Genomic DNA, 22349 nt, shown 5'->3' on the forward strand with positions numbered 1-22349 from the left:
TTCAGTTTAAAAGATGAAGTGTGAAAGTTAAAGGCAATCAAAAGAAATCATTAAGCATGTGAGTGGAATCACTCTCAATGGCTGGTCAATTGTTTATTGACAGATTGCTCAAGCTCCGTTAGTTTCGGTCGACTGCCTTTAAGGTTTTCCAAAACACTTCCAAGCTCATCTGCCTGAAAAATGTTGCGACAAAAGGCTAGAAAAATTGATTCGATTCCTGCATCAGCAGTTCAGAAAACTCTAATGAATGCAGTTCTAAGGCCCAGTTAAAGAGTCGTATTTTGCTCGTATCGAATCAATGACGACCAGATCGATGAATATCCTATCAAAGCACGTCAGGGAATCTGGCAGGACTTTAGCGTCACACTTCTGTCGCGCGTTTTCACTGCGAGCCAACACCGAAGCTGCGTCTTCGAATAATGGTATGATGCTTGCACTGGAGATGTAACTGCCAGACTAGAAACGGATCAATTTGATTTGATTTGGCTTGATTTGATCCATCAAAAGCGCGCGACGTTCAAAGCCAAGTCGCGCTTTGGTCGCGTTGTACGACTGACAACAAGGATCTTCTGCGTTGCTTTACATTTGGGTAAAGCTTAATTCCAAATTTAGCACATACGTAATAAGTTTGTCGAACTAAATTACGAGACAACATATTTGATTTTATGTTAGTTACGTACGAAGGATCAACTGGCCCTAAGACTATTCAAATTGAACTAAAACTGCCACAACACCATAGAGAGTGTGCATCTATAACTAGTTATGGATTGCAGTCTCGCGAAATAAATCACAGATAAACCATTGTGAACACATCTCCTGGAAAAACTCTTGGATGTAGTTCTATGAAATAGGCTTCAATTACGCAAATAACAGACCAATTACAATAATTAAGTTAATCCATTGGATACCAGTGTTATCTCAAGAAATCTGTTAAGCAGTACACAGCATATTCTTCGTAAAGCTGCACTTTAAAAAACCCTGTTGGACTCTTATCCAGGGAAAGAGCTAATTCTATTTAACGGACATCTGCAGATACTATTAGGCTAAGTAAAGCTTAAAAGCATATTATTTTTCAAAAAGTTGTTTTAAAAAGTTTGTTGACATTGTCACTAACATAAAAATGATATCCCCGTGTATTTGAAACCAAGGTATATTTAATGGCAACTTACGATCTGAGTCTTTTGCTAGACACGACTGTTTCTACATTGTTAAACATATCATTACCTCGTTTAGCATTGAGCTTGCCGTCTGCAACGAGGCCAACTCTTGAGGTCAAATGAAGGTTGATCACGCTTGTGTTGATCTTTTCTTGGCAAAGACTTTCTTGCATCAGTTTCATCTTTTCGCTTTGCAAAATTAGTAGCCCCCTGCTGCTTAATTCTTCAGGATTTGAGCCTCCTTCCAAACTGGACTTAAGACACTGCGTCCTTATCTCAAAGGAGAACGAGTTTAAAAGCTTTAAAAAATTCTTTGCCCATTCAGCATGAACCACAGTTGTGCTTCCACCTTCTTCCCAAAGGCAAATTCCATCAAAGAATTTGATAATGTTTGTCAAGTTCTCCTCGGATGCGAAGTATTCTGATTCTGGTGCATCACTGTTGCTTTTCGTCTTTAAATTTCTGCAATATTTTACAATTTCTGGAAAAAAGGTATTCGCTATTTCATTGAACTCTTTGTAAAGCTCTTCATCTTCTCTAGAATGAGTGTATCTGAAAATGGAGACAATTATTTGAATTAATGGAAAGTTCCAAAATATGATACATTAAATACCCTAGCTGTATCTAGCTTTGGATCTAGTGCGACAAGGAGAATTAGGCTGATACTTTGAGGTGATAACAACTGGATGGAAAATTCCTTGAACATGTTGGATATTCTTAGTCAATTTGAACAAAAGAGTTATCCAGCATCAAAACTGAAAAATTTTCGAGAATTGCGAATCACTTCGAGGTCACAACTTCAACCAAACTCAAAACCAATTCAACCAAACGAGTATAAATACAACAAGATTGTCTTTGCTTTAAAAACAATAAATTGTCATTATATCATTAAGTATCATTAGACACAAAAAGTTTGATGAACCAGGTGAGACGAATCGCAGGGAAGAGCTAGATTAGATAAAGAGCTTCGTACATGAGGATTTCACGCATGATACTATCAGAAATTAAGGTTACATTAAACTGTGTTTTAAGGATATTTTTTTGGATTTAATAGAAAAATATATATTAAAAGGTTTGCAGAGTTTTCAAGCCAAAAAATCAACAGATAGATCGATAATACAATCAAAAGGAACCATAGTGAAAGCTACAAATATGGGTAAGAACAAGTAATGGTCATATCTAAAGAAAACCGAGATTTCAAAACAAAGATAGTTTTTTAGCAAGTAGGACAATGTGAATGCTTTATCTTTTACCTTAACAGTTGACAACAAAAGCAAAAAGATAAAGAATTCGATAAATGTATTTTTATATCGTAAAACCAACTTACTGTGGCGCCAAAATAAATATATGTCAGCAGCATTGCTTGAAAGCTGTTATTAACACACTGTCTTATTTCAAAATCTGTCTTTTTCTGTACACACTGAATAACAAACATTTAATAGCAAGAAAATTCATGGTTCTTAACGTACCTCGCAGCTACTAGAGCCGCATTTTTCCAGCAAATCGTGGCCTTTGAGTACAGTCCTTTTCGAAACAGGTATCCACCGTAATATGTGTAAGGGTAAACATGGCATCCGTCATACTCCAGTTCTGCTATTCCGATTGCTTTCTCGTAAAGTTCTTCAAGAGAAGGGCTTTTACGTGTCGCTTTTATTTCTTCTAAATCTGCTAGATTACAAATTGCCATTGGGTACCTATAATAAAAAATTTTGAAAATATCAATGGATTCAATATCAGTAGGATTTTTGGGAACGTTGGATATAAAACGATAAAATGCACAAGAAACAACTTTCATTACAATAAAACGATATCTCAAAGAGACTGTTTCGATTTTTCCTAAGGCACCTATGCATCCCATCTAATCGCTACCCTCTTCTTTTTAAGAAACTAAAATGTGTTTTCTCTCTGCCAAGCACATCAAAACACAGGATGTGTTTGCTTGCAAAACTTTGCCGGATGATTGATGAAGGAATTATAATTATAATGCTATTACAAATTCTGTAGTGATCAAGAAAAACGTTTTGCAATAGCAGGAGCTTGCTGTCAAGTTTTGTTATATAGGGAGTATTCAAAAAGAGACTAAACTTAAACATTTGAAATAGTTTGTTTTAAGCAGGGCTCGTAAGAGTGGGATTCCACTGTATACATAGTAGCCAGATGTCTGAAAACTGGATTTTCACATGGTATGTCATATTTTGATGACCCCTACATTATCATAAACTTGTGGCAAAGGATTTTTCACAAGCTTCTATTTTACTATGCAAAGAACTGGACAAATGATTAACTCAATTTAAACTATACATTGGATTGGTCAAGCTGGCCTTCTTAAAATACATATGTGCAATTTGTCTATTAAAGCTTATCTGAATGACTTACTTGTCAAGGTGTCCATCATTAAATAGCAGCCAAAGAAGATCCTGTGGCAAAATTCGGTAGAATAAAAGATTCTTGGGTTATCAAAGTTGCATTTAATATTGTAAGATCCACAAAAACTTTGTGGGGTTTATCAATGGTATATATCCGGGTGGGAAATTCATGCAAAAGAATTAAAGAGATGGAAATAACTGAAACAAAGAACACATTAATAAATACATTGGGGGGAAAATGCCCTTACAGTGTTGAAAAACTTCCAAATAAAAATTCAATCATCTATGATATTTTAGACCACATGCTGCAGAGTTAGTCAGTAAATTGACATAAAACTCACCTGTTGCAGTGTGGACAATTTTTCACTGTCAGTTTTTGCATCAATTCCAGGATTCATGGCTGACACAACAGCAGCAACTTCCATAAATCTATCGCATTGCATTCCATTCCCTCCAAGATAAAGCCAATCTTTAGAAAACCCAACAAGTGAATCTTGAGAAATAGGACTACCTCGCTTCACTCCATCTCTTTTTCCATGCCATGTAACTTCAGCAGTTTCTTTGTTGCCAGCCCCAAATGAAATCCATGCATGGTCTTCCGAAAGAACTAGGTGAATGTCATTGTAGCCAATACATTGTGCAGTGGCAACAACAAGCAAAGCCACACCAAAGCAGTCAAGTCTTTTTCCTACAAATTGATCATAAAAATAGCATTTCTATTTTGAGAAGCCATAGAGAAGCCTGTAACCTCAAAGTGTTAAAAACCAGTATCTGTTTACATTTTCCCTTGTGATATCTTTGTAGATACAAATTGATCAAATATTTTGAGGAATATGGAAGTAAGTGACGGGAGCACAGTATATAAGTGAGAGAAATAAGTGAAAATATACTAAGAGAAATAGGAGCAAGTGACATAAACAGAGCAGGACTCAAAACCCATGACAAGTGACTCTTTATGTTGTTTTTCTACCAACTGAGCTACCTAGTCATGTTTTCAAACCTAAGCTCAAAGCCATGCAACTCACACACCAACCTCTCTTTACCATATGCACAGGTGAGCCCACCCAAGCAATAGATTGGACCTGCTCGAGGGAGGAATTCCAATACTAGGGTGGTGGGAGGGGGGGCATCACAGCCACCAAAATAGAAAAATGGTTTAGAGAAACAACATAGCTATTGTGTGCTGGAAGATTGGTAGCCATTTGATGTGAGATGTTTTTAATAGGCTTGATAAACTCTTTTCAGATTATGCAGAAACTATGAAAAAGAGTAGCATTGTTTAGCAATTTTTTCAACAACTTAGCTTCATATCTGTTGCATGCTTTTAACAAAGCTCCTTCACTATGGCTATTTTCATAATTTATAATTGTTCAAGATAGGCCATAATTCTAGAATTACATTGTTCACTTGAATTACAAACAAATGATAAATCAAAAATAATATGCGAGTAGATTAAGATGCTGATTTAATAGAAGCTTTACTTACCATTCAAGAAACTGTAAATGCTCTGAATATGAGGACGATCCTTAAAGTAAGAAGTTGAAAGCTGACTCCAGACAAAATCGGCAACAGCTTTCACTTTCTCCCTTGTCGAAAAGCATGTTTTAGTCGAGGCATCTGTGTCATAAAGAAACGTCCTGTCTGCTTCTAAAACATTTCCAAACTTTTGATCAATTAATTTCAGGTATGTTTCGTACATCCTGTAAAGTACGGCGAATTCAAGCACAGGGAAGCCTTCGTCGCTGGTACTTTGCCTTCTGTCGTCAGAAATTGCATTCTTTTTCAGTAAGGATTTATCAGTTAAGTGATGTTCCATAAAACCAAAGACAAGTGAAAAAATGGCTAGATTCGGATCTGGAGATTCAAGTTCCTTCTTGAATAGTTTGGCAACTGATTCAAAATCCTTTAATGGAAAGAAATCTTTGAGCTCTAATAGATAGTGAAGTTTTTCAGGAACCGCCATTTTTATTTACAATAAGAAACAGAGGCTGACTGTGCGATAACGAGGTTGCACAATCAGTCGAGGAAAACGCCAAGAACTGTACATTGAAATTTCTGGACTTTCGGGATCTTTTCAAAAAACGTTGACAAAAAACCATAGGGCCATAGCTTCAGTGCTACTAATTAAATATATTCAAGACATATCAGCTCCGAAAGTTTCCCAATTCTGTGGTTCCTCTGTCAAAATTCACTGTTTCGTTCTGGCGTCTAGTAAAAATGCGGCGTTCTTTTGATAGTGTAATTTTGAATATTTCTTCAAAAGCAGAATTGCCAATATTGATCCTTGGTAACGAATATTGATCTTTAATGACTTCCCAAATTAATATTTTAATATATTTGTATTTTTGGGAGAAAACCTTACACTTATTAAACCTATATATATAATTCTAGAGTTCGAAAGCAAGCAAATTGGAAAACGTTTAGCCATGTTTGTAGAAAAGTGTAACACAAATTTTGATTATAAAGTTGTTTCAACTTCATGATTTAACGACACAGAATTAAAAGATACAAAAAATATTCTATGCACTTACAAAAATATTCTATAACCTAACTCAATGAACAGAACGTTGCAAACAGAACAATTTATTATCATAAAATATTCAGCTATACCATAGAACAAAGAAACCAACAAATTCACGCGATGTAATTGTACTTTGGCCTGTCAGAAAACAAAACGCGTCTCTCTGAAACAGAACTTGGGAGTAACGTTGACAGGTCTTAAGACAGTTTAATGAACAAACAGAAGTGTGTATTAACCTACATTATAGCCTTTTAGAAAATGTCTAGTTTTGTGGACTACATCTATGCACAAATCTTACTTGCGACATCGAGCCCTATTTTTTCAAGCCTTCTTTTTCAAGAACTTTGAAAACGAGTTGTACAGGAATCACATTGCAAGGGAATGTCAAATTTCTTAGAAAGGAATACTGACTCCACCTGAGTAGCTGGATACATTTCATAGGGATTCTAGTTGGAAAAAGAAAATGCCTAACATAGATTAATTTTCACTGGTCGCTGGCAAATTTCCATTTGAAGCTCAATATAATCAGAAATTATGGGGGGGGTTGGGTGGGGGCAGCAGTACTTTTACAGGAAAAGAAGTTAAAAACTCCACTTTACTTGATTACAAATTAATAATGCATGCATTAAACGTATAACAATATAACTACATATCAATTTTATAATTTGGTATTAACGGTAAATTTTTTTAAACGCAATAACTCTTTTTCTTTTTCGTGAAATTTCAGTCTTTTTCTATACAACATTAAATTGAAATATTGACTAATATCTAAGAAATTCAAACTAGCTTAATGCATTCAACAAAACGAGATACTTAAACTGAAAAAAGCGCTTCTTCGCAATATCTATAATAACTAATTCTTTTAATTAAATGGTTGACATAAGTTTTGAACCAAAATAAATAAATAATGCCAAAAAACATTGGAACAAATATCTGTCGCTAAAATACTATATTTATGCTTATTTATGCTTATTTATGCTTATTTATGCTTATTTATGCTTATTTATGCTTATTTATGCTTATTTATGCTTATTTATGCTTATTTATGTTTATTTATTCTTATTTATGCAAATTCATGCTAACTTATAGTGCTTGAAAACGAGCTGTAACAGTACTAGCAAATTCATAAAATAAATCTCCTTTCAAGGTAACTTTGAGCTTGATTAAAAAAATTGAGATCGAGTATGATGACAAAAAGCTTCAAAAACCAAGAATCGCTGCCATATTCACCTGTTATCCCTTCAGAAGAAAAAAGCTTGTTACACAGAGGGGGGTTAATCCTTTACTCTCAAGAGTTAATCTAGGTCTTCTTGGTCCTCGAAGGAGGCTTGAAATCCAATCTAGCTCTGGGGGTCATTACAGTGGGCAGTGGACTCAATGGTTTTGGCTCCCCATATCTTGCAAGTGCTTTACTCTTTCTGTCATTCAACTTCTTCTGTGCACTTCTCTCTAACGTTTCATCGTCACAAGTAGAAACTGGCGTGTTTGGCAAACATTCAGCCTCTTCTATCGATGTGTTCGGAGTTTTTTCATTCACCGGCAATGACTTTGAAGCTACTTGACTGCAGCTAGGTTTCACTGTATAAATGGGCTGTAAAAAGACGATAGAAGCAGGTATAATATGGCGAAGATTAAAATATAAACAAGTCGGCACATATTTTCAACATACAATTTCTTTGAGTTGTCTGGCTATGCACGTCCACATATACGTAACCCAGTGACGGGATCAACGTAACCCGGTGACGGGATACATAGGCAACCAATAGAACTGCTTTGTTACCAGGTATTCAATAAAAATTTTGTACTCGAATACAGCTAAATTCTTTAAAGAAACACGATGGTTATAAAGCTAAGTTATTTAAAAATAGTTAAATTGTTGAAACTGAAACTATGAGTTGCCAAACAATAATAATACTCCATTTTCTTGCAGAATTTATCAAACCGTCGAAATATTCGGTAACCAGGTTGATTCCGGTAGTGAATTCATTTGATGAGATGTCAATTAATTTTTTCGTTGCATTTGTTAAATTGGTGGCAGGCACGGTTAGAGCCTGCCAATCTCGAGAAATTTCGGTACACTCTCGAAAAGTGTATCGGCTGCATTGATGCAGTTGATAAGAACATTTTGAGCTATGTAATCGCAGCTGCCAAGAACTGCTAGTGGGAAAGACATAAGCGCATGCGCATCTTTGGTCTTCCATATGACCAAGATGCTAGCAGTTTCATGATATCTACTCTTTGTTATTGATACAGACCTTCAGTACACCAAAAGACAGACGATTAACGTTACTTTATCAATTTTTACGTAAGTTCAATCGAAGTAAAAAGGATACGAGGACAATTAAGAGCGACATCTGATTTTGGAAATAAAACTTGACTCACCAAGTGATTATTGTTAGGTGAAGAAAAATTATGCCTGGGATCGTGATGAACTTGACTGACAGTTGTCTTCGACGTACGCACAGACCTACTGCCGCTGCGGAGGCACTCTTTGAGGCGTTCGCGTTGAGCAGTCAAGTAACTCTTTAAATCCTAAACGCAATAGTAGTCAGAAAATGAACAAAAATCGGTTTAAAAAATATCAATTCAAAAATAAACAAAGAAATACCTAATAAGAATATGAAACAAATGGTACAAATTGGAAATGCTTCTGATTTATTTCCTTCGCTCACAGCTTTTAACAATGCATTAAAATGACAAACTTCTAATGATAATGCTGGCTGGCAAACCGATTAGAAACGGGTAAGCATTAACCGATGTAAAAAAGGTTCCTTACCTTGGAATTCCTCTGAATCTCAGAAATTGCATCAGTGAGGTGTTTATCTTTTGGATTACAATACGCAGCCGACATTTCGTTGAATACGGCCGATAGTGCGTGATTGGAAGAGAAATCTGAGCTAAATGCCAGATTTTTGAAAGACACAACACTGTCCCGTGTTACGACATCTTCAAGGTGAATGGCCTGAAAAATTGAGTTATGAAGGAAGTCATAGGCTAATTAATTGGTGTTATTTTAAACTAAACTTGGAGAAGACACATGTTCATGGAAGAAAAATGAAATTAGGCCAATATTAAAAGAATATAAGTAAGCTGAGCCCAATACGGAAAAATAAAGTATCTTTGGCAAAGAAGGAGGAAGGAAAGAAGATTTACTTTGTAAACGATGTTCTTCTAATGACAAAGTTTCACATCTTATTTGTAGTCATTTGTTAATGATATGCCAATTTGGCCTAAGAAAATAGAGTGACGGTGCAGCCAGGAAGATGGTCTAGAAAAAAGGAACAGGGAAGAAAAGGGTTGAGGATGCACAAGAGAAAGACATCAAGAAAAAAGAAAAGGTAGAGAAAGACTGGAAAATGATGAAGACAACATCGTCACAAAAACAGTTGAACTGAAAATGATTTAACTGGGGAAATACTGAAAAACGAAGGGTGTTGTGATGGCGGAATCTAGGTGATAATAATAACAATTTATGAAAATATAACATATATGATATATAAGGCAAATTTGTTCTTCTGAGAAGAAAAAGGTTATAATTTTAATTCTCAAATGGCAGCTAATTCACCCGTTGCTAATTGAACAAATATTTTTGATGGAACTGGCACTTGAAAGAACATACTAGATTATAATGAAAAGATTATGAAAATTCTAACCTGGAGGCCTCCCCACACTTTAATGCCGAGGAAGATGTCCGAGAAATCATCAATGTATACTGTTTGTAGCTCGCTAGGGAAGGATTTGAAGCCATTAAGTAAATAACCAGAAGGTTTATTGCAGAAGTACAACAAAGCGATTAGTCGCGAGTGAAGCATCAAGTTTTCATGATGCTAGAAGGGTCACATTCTTTGCTTTGCTTAAAAACGGAAGGTGAGGCAAGTGGAGACGGAGGAACTAACACATCTGAAGAAGATAAAAATGAAGATATAACAAGAATTGTTTTTATGCTTTTTGACAAATTCTAAAATGTATTCATATAAACTTCAAAGACCTAAATCCATTTCTTTCAAAAATTCACATAAATTTATGCTGAATGCATCTGCAAGGACCGTTTCGTGTCCTTGCAGTATCTCTTAAAACAAAAACTTCTGCGTACCAATTATTGCCAAAATCTTCAATGTGCACGACATAGCCAACAACATCTATCTCGTTTGCAGACATTTGACGCAGGCTTTTCAGAGATTTGATCGGAGTTACCTGAAATTAAAATTATTGTTTATTGAATAAAGCTAGGATGCAACAGCTTACAGAACGCCAAGATTTCCAGCTGTAACCTGCGCTTAACGCCAAATTTGATCGCTAGGCGTGTTGTATACAAACACAATGCTCAAACTAAAATTAACACACGCACACAATTCCTGATACAAACGCTGCAATGTTTCAGGATAAACAGAAATGCTTTATAAGATGTTTTCCATGTTTAGTGAAAAAGGATATTCAAATTTTGGATACCAAAAATTCAAAGCAAAATTCTCTGTCATGCTTGGCTTGGAAATTTTTTCTAGTAATGCAAATTTCATTACAACTTTTGTACTGTACTGAACATACTTAATTGATTAATCTAACAGTGTAAAAAGCTGGAAGTCTAAACAAAATGAATTAATGGGAATATTTTTCATTTCAAAAGTGTCTTGCGGTCTCTTCAAGGAGGCCAAGCGTGTGAAATTCCAATAAAAATTATCATAAATATCTGTCGTCTAGGGAATCATCGTAACGTGCTGCAATGGACATTCAAAAGCAAAGGTTGGGGGCATAAGAGAAAGGGGCAAAGTCAGTCAGTGGGGTCCTAAAAGGTGATTGTCAATAGACAATTTACATAATACTTTAAAATTTGAACTAGACATTCTTGCACATTTTTACATGAATTGTAAGGGCTTGGCTTTATTTTAGCTTTTTTGATAGAAGAAATTTTTACACTTTATGGTTTTCCTCGCTTGTTGTTTGGCCTCGACCATGTACACTCTTCTACCAACCCTGATACATACAACATATAACTCCCCGATCAATAGATCTAAAATTTTAGATTGCAAAATAACGCCAAAAAGTAGATTCATCAACTATCATCACAAATTGGAAACGGCAATGAAAAGCAATCGATAGCCTGTATTATTATGGTTTTCATCAGAACTCTCAATGTACTTAAACTGAGGTACGGATTCTAAAAAAGCAGTTTAAGCGGTTCCAAAGGACACTATAGGTGGAAATCATCTGTAGGAGATTCGAGATCAGACAGAACTATAGATATATGTAGGTACCTGAATTGCTGAGGGAACAGCCCTTGAGATAAGATAATGCGGGCAATGGGTTAACGATGCGTTGTGGATTATGTGAATACAGATATACTAACATACCACTCTCGGTGTATAAACCTTTGACAGGCTTTCGGGACTCGTTGCAATGACGTCATACCGAGTTGAATTCATAGTTGCCAGCTGAAGATAAAGAATTTATTTCTTAACATAAAAAATATTTTGATATTGATGGAGTGATAAGATGAAGACTGGGTGTATTGTAGCAAAATCTGATTGAATTCACATGTAAGTCAAAGTTCAACTACAGTCATCAGCCCTAAAAAACCTGGGATGATAGCAAAATTAAAACACAAACACTACGCCATTATATTAAACCGAAAACAGTTCCATGTTGGGATTGATGCAAAAAACTTGACGGATTATACTACTCGTTGGGGCTTTGAAATTGAGATTTACGGAGACAGTGTTTGGAAGAGGTGAAATGCTAATTTAAAGTCGACCAGTTTGACGCAAGAGAAACCTTGAAACGATTCTCAAAAGAAGATTGGGTAGATATCCTAAGATTTGTCTATTACGGAAACAAAGAATTCTAGTAATGAATAAACAATTAAAATTCTTAATGCTAGGAAACCTGAACATCAAAGCAATCCAAACGGCTTTGATAACTGTACTACCAAAAATCCAATTGCTGGTTAACTCTTATAGGGTGTGTTAGTTACAAAACCAAAATACAGCTTAAATTGCTGAACGATAATGAAGTTAAATTTCTTTGCAAGAAATCCATTGATTAAGAAATCCAGTCGCAAACTGCACAAAATTGCAAATGCTTGGCAAATAACGGAACAAAATCAGCTCTCGTTTGAAAATTATATAAATTTCAAAATTATAAGCTATGCCGAAACCAAAATGCCCTGTTTCAGATATGGCTCATTAGGAAACTAGAATGGACTAACAAGTTCAAATTCTCAACCACAGAAAAATTGATTTAAAATTAATCGAGATTGAGATAAACGGATTTCAAAATTTTAAGCAACTCGTCTTGATTGCGGAGACATTACCTCTTAAATATTAATGCAACCTTGCCCTACCCTATGTGTTTATCAGCGTCGTCAGCTGAAATATCGAACAGCCATAAAAAACACAAAGGTACCTGGAATGCTGACGCACTTTGTTTGTACCTAAATAGCAAAAAAATGTATCGATAATCTTGTCGTATTGTAACAACATCACGTTAGACATATTTATTGCAATAATTCGTATGGGAAAAGAAGCCAAGACTCGGGGAAGTCTCGTTAAGGTCTGATGACGTTGGCAGGCTGGAACATCTAGCTTTTTTGCCCAAATTGAATTAAATAATACAAACAAACATTGTGAAAAATAAAAAAACAGCATTCTCAGTTAGGTACTGGTAGACACACAAAAACACCGGTTTGTGACTTTGAGTTCATCATTTCTTAACAATTTCATGTGAAAAATATTACGAATCACGATCGCATATGAAAACTATTTGATTCAGGCGACGAAGCAGAGTTTGCCAGTAGCGATTTCCTCATTTTTATCTGTCTGACGGTCTATTGAAACGCCTGCAAAACATTTCCTTTCATAATTTGTATTACCGACTTTGCAGGCTCAACGAAGACGTGGAGAATTGAAAGGATTTCCACAAAAATCCATAATCATTATCATTGCGCCTATAATGTTGTTTCAGGTATAGCCTATATTTCTTACAGATAGACAGGTTGTTTGTTTGAAGATACGGGAAGGGTGAATTGATTTATCGAGCAAAAGTGGGGAAGGGTATGGGAGAAAGTGAAGTAGGGAAGGGTATGAGAAAAAGAGTCTAACTCATTGCAAGATTCCAACTTATTCCGTGTAGGCTACTTACTAAAACCAGCAAATAGGAAAACATATACCTTGAAGGAGAGACCACAAGGTTGTAAATTTTCAATCGAATTCCTTCTTTCCAGGTAGATTGGATATCATCGGTTGGCTTCCAAACTGTGAGGTATGATTCTGAAAGTGTGCGGAAACAGACAGTAACAGAAGTTACGAACAGAAAGACAAATTTAAAATGGGGAAAATTGAAAGCGTCTAGCCTGATTTCGGCTTGGACAATGCGATAAAGGTGATTTCATGAAGAAGCAACACCATAGAGACAAAACCACTAATTTTAGCCACGAAAAAGTTGATTAAGATAGCCGGGTTGGAAGCAACAACCGTCACACCTTAACTGGTATAGGTTGAAAGGCACATAGCAGCAAAGAAATAACTGCAAGTATTTCACAAACCTGACAATTGCTTTTTTCCGACACAGAAGGGGTCCACGACTTTGAATTTTTGTATAGCAATAACAACTCTCTCAGGAAACTTGAAAAAAACCAAATTTAAAAAAAACGTCATAAAACGTATTTCGAGAATTTCTAAATTTTGACCACATAAAAGAAAAACACGGTGAAAAACCTGTAAAATATTTACAGATTTACAAAGATACAAACAGTATGAAATGCTTTGAAGTCTTTAATTTGATCAATCGCAGTCAATTTATTCTTATATATAAAATCTACAATGTAGACAAAAGATTGTCGCCAAAAAAGATTCTTACATTTTCTTGAACATCTTTCCAAGCATCTTCAAACTTTTTCTGCATCAAATCTCTCTCCTTTTCATCTTTTTGTCTCCGATATTGTGCCAAGGATTCTCTTTGACTATCGCTCAAACAAAGCTGCAGATAGAAAAATTTCAAAAATCCCTTCTAAGCGACTGATTAATTTACCGGTTTTACATCATTAGACACTACTCAAGTACATTATAAAAAAGTAAACAAACAAAAGATGGAAAAAGGGTTTCTTAAAAAAATAATCTACTTGAATAATTGCGTAGAAAAATATACAGCTGCAAAAACCAGGATCGTACATACAGAAGTTGCCACACGCAAACACCACCCCAACAAATTCTGGTCTTACTTCTATCAATTAAGACGACATTTTAAGATCAATTAAGACCTTAGTAGTTACATCACTTGAATCAAAATCCACAATAACCATTTATTACCAGTAATCGATTTATTACCAATTATTGCGTCTCTCTTGCACTTTTTTCTATCCCTGTTTCACAGAGTGATCTACTATATTTCTAGTGCTTAAATCGTGAAAATGGGCCAACTTTCCTTACAACAGTCGAATCTTATCATCCATTTGGACTTGATCACCGCGTTATTGTTTACTAGGCATATGGACACAACATTGGATCATAAAGTAAGCGAATGGCAACTTTAAAGAATAACTAGCCTGGGCAAATAATCAACACGAAAAATATTTGATATTCAAATTTTTAAAGGTATCATTCGGAATCAAACCTCTAGCGACGCTGGGTCATATACTGATTCAAGCATTTCGTAAAGCTCTCGGCCATTCTGAACATCTGCAATTTCTTTTATGGATGAGGTAACAGATTTTCGACGGGATATTCGTTTATCTAGAAAATGGGAAAGTGCAGAGCCATTGAATACTGATACAAGTAAAACGATTTTATTCCAAGAAGTAAAACGATTTTATTCCAAGAAGTAAAAAGATTTTATTCCAAGAAGTAAAAAGACTTTATTCCAAGAAGTAAAAAGATTTTATTCCAAGAAGTAAAAAGATTTTATTCCAAGAAGTAAAACGATTTTATTCCAAGAAGTAAAAAGATTTTATTCCAAGACATTATGCACATAACATTTGTCCAAGCTATGAAATTACTTTTATACCAGCAATCTGACAAACTTCCCTTATTGAAGACAAAACAACTAGAGGGAACTAATCTTTGAACGTTATTTTCAAGATCTGGAACAAAATTCAAAAAACAAAAACAAAAAACGCCAACCTCTTTGCTGCGCAGAATTTTCAAATTCTTTTTGGATGCTGAGATAAATCTTTTCCATCCTCTTCTGCTTTTCATTGTTATAACCCCTTGATGCCTTTTGTTCCTGCATTGAGTTCCTAAATACACATCCACTGTCTGTCTTTTCCATCCACTTGAATTAAAAATAATGCAAGTAACAGACTATAATAAGAAGTATTAATTTATTACCAAATTAACTGTTTAATGCTTCTTGCGTCACATACAGTAGACGCTTTAAAAACCATTGGGAAAATTTGATTCTAGAAATTTAAGCTCTGAATATTGCCCCTCCAGAGTCAGGAAAACATTACGGTCGCATGGCCACTGACCGGAGGAAGGTCCACGAAAAACGATAGAAGCTCCTATGACACACCCAAGCCGCGCCCACTTTTATTATTTTGTGAGGAAGGCTTGCCTTCTGGGATGTTTTTGTCTGGAGGAAGGTTATCAACTTTTCTGGACTCTGATTGCCTAGTATGCAATTTTTAGACAATCTTACACACTTTAGACAACAACATTTTAGACAGGAAGTACATCTTGTTTAACAGGTGTTTCACAGGTAAAAAGAGGCTTTTGTTTCATAAGAGCCATTTCATGAGAATGACTTCGACTTTAGAGATTTTAGTACCTTTTTCTTCGTCAATCAACATACATGCTAGAGGCACTGGCTCATAATATAAAATACATTTTAAAATTGTTCACCTGCATCGGATACACTCTGGTTAAAACAACATCAATGCATCCAACAAATCCACCATCCGGAAACAAAGAGTACAAGGGCACTGCGAAGGCTTTTCTATCCTTTTGAAAACCAAGTTTAGCATCCCAGTGAGCCCGGCGAGTAGAATTGGCACAGAGTTCCAGCGCTGCAGATTCTGGTGCCTAGGAAGATGAGAAATTTTAAAGCTTTAAGGAAGCCTAGTGAATGAGGCCACAAAAATGAATATGGAACTACTGAACATATTAACTCGGGATAAAAAACGCCTCAAAACCACTTACGAATGAAACTAATTTTTGAAACTACATTATTATCATTATTCATCATTTCAATTTTGAGCCAAATTTAACAGTTCAAATTCGACATTTCTGTTAAGATATAAAATTTGTTTACAAACTTTAGGCTCTATTTTTACCTCAAGGGGAGGCACTGCCTGCTCAGCACCAACGAGATTTGCTCCATATATACACAGTTTTGTTCCAATTTCAATTTTTCCTGCTTGTACAAGATATGACAGAGGCTTGTCAAGTACAGCCTTGATCGGATACCAACCATCCGTCAACTCAACTTTTCTCTAAAAGCAAATGTAAAAGGTTGTGCCTTACTGGTGATTTTTAGCGGTGGAAAACGTGTACAAAAAGGGTGTGATACTGGTTTTGAAAGCAATTTATAGTGTGTTCATTCTGCCTGTAAATAAGAACTTGTGGCAAACCTTACTGAAATGCTTAAACTTTCCTATAATACAACATGGGAGAAATTTTACAGATGAAAGCAAGGTTGAAAGCAATCTCAAAAGACCACTAAATATATATCGAAGCTCATAAATATTTAATCGGAGATCACTTAAACGCTCAAAAGGCAATCTTCAAAAACTACTATCGACATTTTCTTACAATTTTTGCAATAACAAAACGAACAAATATAAATAAAAGTATCTCTTAACATGTACAAACAAAATCCACTCACAATTTCTATCATTCATGCACTTTAAATTGAAAATAATTCATCTTAATTTTAATGCAAAAAGCTATGGCGTGACATTATCAACAAAGGCTTGATATAACAAAAACATGAATTTTACACGTTTAGAGCATTTCAGAAAAAAATAATATTCTTTAACGTGTCTTACGCCATTCAATCATTCATTGCCGACGATTTAGAAATCAAGAAACAAACAAAAAAGATAAGAATTTTGCCTCACTTTAACATTTTCAGTCACATTTTTGTCTCTTGTAGCAGCTTCTTTGCTTTCTCCCTCTTCTTTTGGATCAGGCGAAAGAGAACTGTAAATTCTACTGACACATAACACTAATCTGCTATTTGCAACATCGTCTCTTTCAAAGATTTTCTTCAATGACGACCTATACACAGAGAAATTAGCATTGACTGAAACTTCATAGAAATTATACATAGAGCTCATTGTATTTATAAGCGATAGGTTATCGTACAAAAATACACGAGGAGCTACAAGAATAAACATATCTACACTTGGGCAGATACAAAATGGCGGCTTTCAAAATGGCGCATTATACGGCTAGTATCTTTATGGATCGTTCCTGTTTCTTCAAAAGTCAAATATTTTGACAATTATTCCGTTTTCCTTGCAATTCACTACATAAGAATTCAACTATTCTAGCACAACGAATTAATACTTGATCTCTGGGTATAATTTCGCGCAGTTTCCTGACAGTTGCTCAAAAAATGTTTGGTATGACTAAAATCGCCAATTTTTTGTGCGAAAATCTCTTTACCGGAAGTGGCCTTGTTGGCTAAGAGAAAGTTAGAGCGTAACCCCTCTCCCAATACAATCCAGGAAGAGTCATAAATTCCATGATTGTGTATTCCATTCATAAATAATTTACAATATACAACTTTAGATATACAACTTGTAAATAATAAACAACTTGGCCTAGATATAAAACTTCTTCAACAAAAAGAAAATGAGTCCTCTAATACAAGAGACAAATAAGAAAACAATCGGCTTGCTAGTAAACAACACATGCCTTTCTGAATGATCGACTTCTTTGTCATATCGATACTTTAAGTGGTACATAACTTCATTGGGATTAAGGCATCTGAAGAAAAAATCAGAGTTGTTATTATATTCAACTGCTGTGAACAGTATTTGAATTGAGTGAGAGGGCTTTGGCCGTACAGAGTAGGATGAACAGTATGAAAAAGTTCTGCGGGGGAGGGAAATGCCTGTCAAACATTTACATTTCTTTAGTAGAAAACGAAATGGTTTTACTTATCGTTAAGTTGTACAAGGTTTATTACATGTACAAAAGTTTTAAGAAATCCTCTAAGAATAAGTCACAATCATGTCACCTGCAAGCGAAATGTTCTGGAAAAGATCTCTCCAAACAGGCCAACTTCCACACTACCCATCGATACTGGTTTACGAACCAACTTTCATTGATCAAAGAGCTGTCAACACCAGGAAGAGACAAGAATGCCCTGGTGGAAAGAAGAATTATCGTTCAAACACAGAAATATTCACTCCGGGATAAGTTTTACAGAAAAAGCACGGAAGGTAGATAACAAGAAAAATACAGATTCAATTTGGTTGTTAGCTGCGACGTTTGGGGAGTAATTGTCAAAATAATAGGGTATATCAAAGTACTATGATCTACAGCTTTAGGATATCTTAGCATTGCAGCTGAATCCCGTTAAGTTGAACCTTCAACAGAGAGAGAGAGAGGAGGGGGGGGGGGGTCAAATGAAATGGAAGTCCGACTTAGCCGGGGTACGACTTTTGAATTTAATTAGATTGGAAAATCCGATTGGAATAAAAAATCAAATCCGTGTTATCAGGGGTACTATTTAATGGGCGTCATTTGTAATTAGAAATTCTTTCCTTTTGGATAGAGAAGAAGATGTTTTTGACAAAAAATTTTTTCTCTTTTGGTAAGTTAAAAATATCCAAGCATCGGCACTACACAAACAGATTGCAACTTTGCAGCCATGAAAATTAAGCAAAGTGCAAAAACTCCTGCAGCTTACCTGTAAAATTCCTTTGGACCTGCACCCTCTTCACTTATCACAAGAGTTGCCCCATCTCCAACAATTGCTTTACCATCAGACAAGGCCTGTCTGCTAAAGAAACTTTGGTGAAATACAAATTCTGAGGAGCTTTCGCTGCTGACTTGTATGACGCAGTCTTCAATGCCGTACTTCAGAAGCTAGAATCATCAGATAAACACAATAACTATAAAGATAAAGGCAAATATATAATTAATTTCCGTATCAATTTAATCAAAGATGGCTTTCAAAATGTAGCGATGAAAGCGGTCCCTTACAAAAGCAAACTAAATTTCTCTGTGATTGATTCTTGTCCAAATAAAAAATTATACAAAAAAATAAATAAAAATACATCGATGAATAAACAAATTAGTAGTGAAAATTACTGCGTTACCGGTCTATCACATAGTATTCGTTCCAGTTAAGTCAAAGCTGTACATGCTTTGGTGTATAAAACAAGGCTGGTGATCGTGTTAGCCATGAAACTCAAGTTGCAACTTAGAACCGTCTTGTTATACACCACAGCGTAAATAAATAAGTAAATGAATTTTAAACGAAATAGGTATAGGGAATACAAGCAGTTTATGAAAATTAATGTCACAATGCGTTATTGATCAAGATAAAAATGATATCCACTAGTTATCACTGTCATTAAAGTTGTGAAAGATTAGAATCTACACGAAATCACGGGATGTTGTAAAATTGGGTCGAGATAGGCAGTTCTGAGTTGTGCTACTTAGTGTGGTGTTTATTGTGTAATTTATAGTGTTTTTTAACTTTTTGTGTTCTACCTATGCATGTTTTGTGTTGTACTTTACAATGTGTTTTTGTTATGTCGTCCTACAATGTGTTGCTTGCTTTTTCTTGACGTTCGAATGTGTCATCAGTCTTTGCCGTAAAGAAAAATTGCCCTTACCTGTTCTTTTGATAGAAACGACGGCGCTTGACCGTTTGTTGCCTGAGAGAGTCTTTTAGTTTTGTTTGACTTTTTCATTTGGTAAAGACGTCCAGCTTGGGGTCTAATTAATGTTTCTTTCTACGGAGGAAAGCCAATCGATAGAAACTGACTATATCGTTAAACAAATCAAAGCACCAAAAAAAAACAAATCCATCAAAGGTGATTTCAAGACCAATTATTATAGGAACGAGTTTGCAGAATTGTGAAAAGTTATATAAATGTGTGGACATATTTTGTGGAGCAGTAACAGCCTGTTTTAACTTTAAGTTCAAGACGAAATGATATATTATTAAAACTCAAAAGTTTTAATTTGATGCAAAACTGGTAACAATGAGAGGTTAATCCACTGAAAACACAGCTAAATAAGACCTAAAAAGCCAACCGAACACACAAACAAAATCCCAACAAATGTATAAAATGAAACCAGAAATGGCCAAAGGAAAAGCTATAAAATTGGACGAAAATGAAAAAAGGAGAAAGGGTGAAACTAGAGCCTTCTTCCACGTTTCAGTCTTTGATTTATGGAATCGTTTTATCGAACTTGTTGTATTTTAGTTTTGTGAAGACCAGGCACGAGGCAGCACATAAATGGCACACAAGATATATTGCTACATGCATTTTAGTGAATGTCAACAATATTGGAAATCATAAAGGCTTGTCCATACTATGAATTCAGAACCCACCAGCATTGTAAAAAAAAGCAACACGGTTTAAACTATTTACCACGCCTGGCGATGAAAACATCTCGTCGTCGATTTTGCGTCGTTTACCAAACGGGACACAAGAAAATAACGGCCTCTTCAACCTCTCATTCTTGAGAACTCCTGACGTTGCCATGGTGTTAGATTTATTGTCAAAAGACAGTTTAAAAGGAGTCGAGAACGACTTAACAGCTCCATTTTTCATTTTCCTTTGGTCGAGAGCAGAAAGTGGGGTGGTGTTTGAATGAGAGCCATAGCTGAGTCTTGGGGCACTAGCAGGTCGTGTTAGGCCAACCCTATAGAGAAAAAGTTAATGCATCTAAAGAACAACAACGCTGTATATATTATATTGGTGACATTGTAGACGTTTCGATTGGACAACAAATTTAAACTACTAAAGAAATAGTTGACAAATAACGTTATTTTCAAGGAAGAAAGTACGGGTAGCGTCTTGAAAAAGTAGATTTAAGTTTGTTTCATAAGTTAGGTTTCTGTCCACCACAATGAATTCACAAATAGACGGGGTTACATGGAGTGGATTTACTCATTACTCAGTTCGAGAAAAATAAGTGGGGAAGAAAACTGAGGGAATTTCCATCTAAAAGTCCCTAACGTGCATTTTTTGCATTTAGAGTCAACAGTTTTCTCTTAAAATCATAATCGGGAAGTTAAAAATTATAAATGAGAGGGCCTAGATAAGTAGCTCTTGGTCTTCGAACGATCGCAAACCATAATTACGGCCCGGAAACACTCTTTATTAAGCAACAAAGAGAAAGAGAATTTTGAAAACAGGTCGGGTAGGATGTCATCTACTATCGTACAAATATTATATTAGGCAACGCATTAGGGTATAACTGAGGCAACGGGAATGAATTACACGGGGTAAAAAGCTTACTTTGAGGTAATCGGGGAAACAAGGTCTTCACATCGCGATGTCTTCGGAAGCAGTGGAATTGTGAACTTCGCTTCTCTATCACTGTGAAATTCTAAGAAGACACGAACAAAATGATTACTTCGGTTGACAACGAATACTTTTATTGAGCTAGGAAAACAACAAAATGACGGGTAATGCCATGAAAAGCAAAGACAGATCGCGTGAATGCTTCGTTTAAATATTGGTAGTCCAGTGAAGATCATTGATGCGTTTTTACAGTGCTTTTTCAAATCCCATACTAATTACATTTTTTCATAAGAACCAGTAAATTAAATTCAGGCTTACTTTTCCTAATTTTTTCGAAAATAGCACCTACACATGGCTAAAAAATTTCGTTTTTACGATAAAACATTGTTTAAAATTGCATTAAGAGTAGCTCAGCCACAGCTTGTTCTTAATTTGCTTTTAACTTTTGACCAATTTTGAGGCTCATGTTTTTACAAAATTGTTCTCATAAAAAAAAGGGTATATGACGAACTATAAGCTCTTTACCAGATGGACTGCTTGTTTTCGCTTTGAAATAAAAGCTCCCCCTGTTTACTCCAAGACTTCTTCGTCTCTTTGACAACCATGGGACTTCCTGCTGAAAAAACAGTTTTTACTTACTTTTAATAAGTATATATTTGTCTAGTCTCATACTCAGACTTTGATGCATATCTTAATTACAACTCCGAGTTTCACGCTTAATGCGGTCATCAGGCAGCAATTGATGCTCATTAGTCTCGTTAATCTTTGATCAAAAATTAAAGGTTTATTGCGAAAAATTCTGAAAATATCCACTTGGTAGTTACTTAGGATAATTTTCTATTTTCCACTAGCATCACAAGTATTTGATGAGGATTTTG

At 35.4% G+C, this 22349-nt stretch overlaps 2 protein-coding genes across 7 annotated transcripts in view; both read right to left on the reverse strand.

Annotated features, from left to right (window-relative positions):
* The window catches only part of LOC135685932 (menin), a 30113-nt gene extending 24514 nt beyond the window's left edge, over positions 1 to 5599 (reverse strand). For all 3 annotated transcript variants that reach the window (XM_065202045.2, XM_065202044.2, XM_065202043.2), the window contains exons 1-5: positions 5009 to 5599; positions 3865 to 4211; positions 3534 to 3574; positions 2627 to 2851; positions 1225 to 1709 (exon numbers count right to left, since the gene is read on the reverse strand). In XM_065202045.2, the coding sequence (XP_065058117.2) occupies positions 1225 to 1709; positions 2627 to 2851; positions 3534 to 3574; positions 3865 to 4211; positions 5009 to 5486 (1576 nt within the window). In that variant the 5' untranslated portion in view covers positions 5487 to 5599. The remainder of the gene's footprint in view (positions 1 to 1224; positions 1710 to 2626; positions 2852 to 3533; positions 3575 to 3864; positions 4212 to 5008) is intronic.
* A 389-nt stretch (positions 5600 to 5988) lies between these two features.
* The window catches only part of LOC135686277 (uncharacterized), a 28041-nt gene continuing 11680 nt past the window's right edge, over positions 5989 to 22349 (reverse strand). For 2 of the 4 annotated variants that reach the window (XM_089108790.1, XM_089108791.1), the window contains exons 9-30: positions 21997 to 22087; positions 21466 to 21556; positions 20593 to 20866; positions 19828 to 19947; positions 18894 to 19072; positions 18219 to 18347; positions 17894 to 17965; positions 17092 to 17251; positions 16306 to 16464; positions 15875 to 16054; positions 15155 to 15305; positions 14649 to 14767; positions 13896 to 14015; positions 13582 to 13660; positions 13207 to 13306; positions 12444 to 12471; positions 11393 to 11473; positions 10138 to 10238; positions 9698 to 9770; positions 8821 to 9006; positions 8427 to 8576; positions 5989 to 7635 (exon numbers count right to left, since the gene is read on the reverse strand). In XM_089108790.1, the coding sequence (XP_088964916.1) occupies positions 7345 to 7635; positions 8427 to 8576; positions 8821 to 9006; positions 9698 to 9770; positions 10138 to 10238; positions 11393 to 11473; positions 12444 to 12471; positions 13207 to 13306; positions 13582 to 13660; positions 13896 to 14015; positions 14649 to 14767; positions 15155 to 15305; positions 15875 to 16054; positions 16306 to 16464; positions 17092 to 17251; positions 17894 to 17965; positions 18219 to 18347; positions 18894 to 19072; positions 19828 to 19947; positions 20593 to 20866; positions 21466 to 21556; positions 21997 to 22087 (2934 nt within the window). In that variant the 3' untranslated portion in view covers positions 5989 to 7344. Of the gene's footprint in view, positions 7636 to 8426; positions 8577 to 8820; positions 9007 to 9697; positions 9771 to 10137; positions 10239 to 11392; positions 11474 to 12351; positions 12472 to 13206; positions 13307 to 13581; positions 13661 to 13895; positions 14016 to 14648; positions 14768 to 15154; positions 15306 to 15874; positions 16055 to 16305; positions 16465 to 17091; positions 17252 to 17893; positions 17966 to 18218; positions 18348 to 18893; positions 19073 to 19827; positions 19948 to 20592; positions 20867 to 21465; positions 21557 to 21996; positions 22088 to 22349 lie in introns of those variants that run through there. The other 2 variants (XM_089108792.1, XR_016143812.1) reach the window with 2 other exon arrangements.

Source organism: Rhopilema esculentum, chromosome 6 (genome assembly GCF_057945365.1).
Source record: "Rhopilema esculentum isolate cy_ngs chromosome 6, ASM5794536v1, whole genome shotgun sequence".
Taxonomy (NCBI): domain Eukaryota; kingdom Metazoa; phylum Cnidaria; class Scyphozoa; order Rhizostomeae; family Rhizostomatidae; genus Rhopilema; species Rhopilema esculentum.